Raw genomic sequence first — 4,066 nt, 5'->3', positions numbered from 1 at the left:
TCAGTTACGAAACATCCAATGGCATCAAGGTCGAAAACGCTGGCTACTTGAAGAGAATTCTTGTGCCAAAACAGGAATCCACCGATGGCCAGGTGATTGATGAGCACGAAGAGTTGGTGTTAGTGCAGACAGGCTTATACTCCTACCCGGATCCGGAAGGAAACCTCATCACCCTGCGCTACGTGGCCGATGAGAATGGCTTCCAGCCAGAAGGTGAACACTTGCCATTACCGCCAGCATAAAACCAGGAAGTATCTGCATAAAAAACTTAAATGAATGAGTTCATTATTTGCTGCAAAATATAAGTAAATAAAAAGCTCAAAGAAAAGAGAAATGAAAAACCGATTAAGTTGTATGCGCTAAGTATTACATTTAACTAAGTTAATAAGTTGCGAAATGGTTAATAAACCATAAGTCAATAGTTGTATAAATTTAAGTAATTATAAAACGACAATGCTGCCATTTAATGATAAATAAAAATAAATGAAAACAAAATAATACATGAGCGTGTGTTGCACTGTGAACTTTAATTATGAATATGTCTCACTTGGCAGAGCAATATGTAAATAAACTCGGATCAACAACGATCAACTTTATGTAATTTACAAATCTCCAAATTAGCAAACATACTTACATACATACATATGTACATACATATCGTTTGTAAAATTTTATATTATTAACAAATATGTAGAGTTTATAAAATAATATTTTAAATAGCATTTAACTCGAATGTATAAATAGTTATATAAAATGACTAATAATAAAATATAAAATATACTTTAAGCAAACAGCATATTATTTAATCCAGTCAATTTTATTTTAACCCTCGAAGGCAGCCTACACGCCTGCTGCGACCTTCAACACTGACTCATTTCTTCGGAATCAGATTTTGAACAGCGATTAAGTAAAAATTGCCATTATCGCATATCATCTCCACAAATTGCCCTTGTACTCACTTTTCGTGCAGTTTTCATGAACAACGGCGTGGAATTTAATATTAATTTAATAAAATAACCACAATGATAATCGTATGTATGTACGCACATACAAATATGCATAAGCAAATATTTACCCGCCTATCTTCATCAGCCGAGTCGTTGGCATGTCAGTGATAAAATGCGATACGCACTTTTCCAAATTACCACAAATAACTCCCGTGCTTGCGTTTTTTTTATATAGTTTGTTTGTTTTTGTTTTATTTTGGTACTCGAATTACCACCACCTAAAGGCCAAAGCTAGTCGACTTACGAGTGTGCAAGCACATTAATACGCCCTTTTGACAATGATCGCGCCACTTAGTAAATTCAATTAACTGCGATCATAAGGCCTATGCAAACATGCATGTACATTAGGGTGTATCACCAAAAAAAAAAAGTGGCGAAATTTCACCGTAAATATAAAATGTGTCAAATTTTACAACTTCCGCCAAAATAAATAGTTGGGAAAAATATTACAATTTAGCTCACGATTTAAAAATGCCACCAAAATTATCATTATTTTGATGCCGCTGTAAAATTTTTTATACAGTTTTATGCAAACCTTATAAGCTTAAACTGTTCCAACATATAAGTGATTTTTTAGAAAAATAATAATCTAAAACTAATTTTATTCAAAAAATCGAATTTTGAGGTATTTCCAGATGGGACCAGCGGATTAAAACTTTAGATTTTACCGAAATATTTTGGTGGCTGTCTTAAACTATTATAACTTGTATAATTCCGATGGAAAAACCTTACCTACCGATTTTGTTTCTCTTTTTTTTTTTTTGTATGGAGAGTGGTGCACTCTTATGTTTATACTCATATGTATGTAAGTGTATTTGTAGTTTTAAATGCCTCGCTTTTGTGGTTTGTCTAGATGGGAGTTTTCGGCATTTTGTGGTTTACTTATTTTATTACTTCACTTGACTCGCCCATGTCTTGCCATTGATATGTCATCTTTCATTGGAAGCATCAGTGAATGATCGAGAAAATGCGTTCATATGTAAGCATACTAATACTAGTAAAAATATATATAATTTCGCGGTAAATTTTTTTGACATTGAGAGTTGAATTTTTCTTTGAATATTCAATTTCAGAAAAGGTATCCAATTAGATGCAAGCTATGTATAGAGTTTCCTTTTTTTATATTCTTTGATAATACCCAGCGAAATGCCATCCGTTGGGGGCAAATATTTATTGAAATATTCAGGAAAGAAATGTTTTTAAATTTTCAAAACATGCGGGCAATAATTCCGCCCAAAACGATAAATGCTTAGTGTTTTAATCACTGCCAACGTTACTATATAAAGAGATGCCTTTTGATATGTGTGGAAAGTAAGTTATATATTGAAACTCCTGCAAAAATTATTTATAAATGCGTTGTGACCGAAACTACATTCTCAACTATCTCGATTCGGTTGCCATCTTACCTTTTTGGACACCATTCTTAGGTCATATGCGGCACGTATTTATACTTTTTATCGTGGCGTAAATTAGCAATTTTATATTTTATTTTAGGTACATACATATTTATTAGCGTGGGCCGAAAATCTGCTTTTTTAGAATTTTGTTTGGTGACAGCAAAAATATGGTTCATTGTGCTCTGAAAAGAACCTGGCGAAATATGAAAATTTTTGTTTAATATCCTAGGCTCGCCCAAGTCCATCAAAGTTCAAGTACTAAAAAAAAAAATTTAGCTAACTTCGATACTCTACAAAAAAGGTCCATATACCAAATTATGTAGGACTAATACTTTCGAAGATTATTGCAATTTTTGTAAAAAAAAAAAATTATTAATTCATTTATTAATTAATTTTTATTTTTTAAACATATTGAACTTTGATGGACTTAGGCGAGCCAAGGATATTGACCAAAAAATTCCAAATTTCACACAGATATTTTTAAAGCATAATGAACCATATTTTTGCTATTACCAATCAAAATTCTAAAAAAAGCGGATATATATGTCATCTCTTATTTTGCAATACAACACTTAGGGCCGGTTTTTCAATGTCTGATTAGCACTAATCGGAGGTAGAACCTCCGGTTAAGCACACCGACTGCTTTATCGATTACATGTTATATGAATGATGTTGAAAACGTCGATAATGATGTTTCACCGGCAAGTAGTGATAGCCAGACATTGAAAAACCGGCCCGGTGCCTGTGCCTGGCGCTTGGTAAATAAATCGATGGGCGTCTCTCTGTTAGGTTAGGTTAAGTTAAGGAGGTCTAACCTAAGTTTAAACAAAAATAGCTGCGTGCCGAAAACAGAGCGATCCGCCGGGCTGGTTATAAAGTACAATCCCAGTTGTCTAAACCGCATTCTTGTGAAAGCTGGGCCATTTAAGAGGAAAAGCTGAGGGTCCGGTATGATGTTTAATCTCACTTCGTGAGTCCTAATCGGATAGTGATCTGTCAGTGCACTTATACTAGTCTAACAAGTTAATAGTCCGATGCGACTGTAAGGCATTACCCTCCTAGTTTTGGGAGTACAATAAGCAAGCGCAACGCTCTGATTGCCGCTTAACTGCCGGAGTAGATATCAACTTTCCTTACCGTTATCACGCGCAGCAGCAGCCGATCAACTGCTTCGTTGATTACAGCTTGAAAAACACCACAGTGATCTGAAAGCCTAAATTTAGGGTTGATTGATAGTTCCTGGAAAAATATCCATATACCGATCTTTCCATTAAGCTTCGGTCCATCCGCGTAAATGTTGCCGATGCCTCCTTCCAACCGCTGATCCTCGTTCTCTTATCTCTTGATGAGATATTCGTGGAGAAAGAGCTAAGTAATAAAATCGAATACTCCAAGAATAATATAGCTTCCCAATCTCGAGTCAGTTAAGCAACCGTTACAGCTGCTTTACCTGCGATGTTGAGAGGCGCTGTATTAAGCATAACGCTAACGGCTATGATGCAAATGGTCCTGATTACGTCACTTCTTCCAATGAGGAAATTTCGTTGCTTTCGCTCGCTTATTGACTAGCATAGTCTTCTCCCGCTGTTGTATTTCACCAGACGAGAACTCCATAAAACATAATTGACTTGACTATGGTTTTATAGAATCAAATACGTCCAT

At 35.0% G+C, this 4,066-nt stretch overlaps 1 protein-coding gene across 1 annotated transcript in view; it reads left to right on the top strand.

The window, feature by feature from the left end:
• Positions 1–443, top strand: part of LOC108361633 (endocuticle structural glycoprotein SgAbd-2-like) — a 7,564-nt gene extending 7,121 nt beyond the window's left edge. Inside the window, exon 2 of the mRNA XM_017614291.1 lies at positions 5–443. Within this exon, the coding sequence (XP_017469780.1) occupies positions 5–242 (238 nt within the window). The 3' untranslated portion in view covers positions 243–443. The remainder of the gene's footprint in view (positions 1–4) is intronic.
• The last annotated feature ends 3,623 nt before the right edge of the window (positions 444–4,066 follow it).

Source organism: Rhagoletis zephyria, unplaced genomic scaffold (genome assembly GCF_001687245.7).
Source record: "Rhagoletis zephyria isolate East Lansing unplaced genomic scaffold, Rhagoletis_zephyria_1.1 Rzeph_scaffold_00806, whole genome shotgun sequence".
NCBI lineage: Eukaryota > Metazoa > Arthropoda > Insecta > Diptera > Tephritidae > Rhagoletis > Rhagoletis zephyria.
Note: the sequence above shows the minus strand (reverse complement) of the source record. Positions and strands in the feature narration are given on the sequence as shown.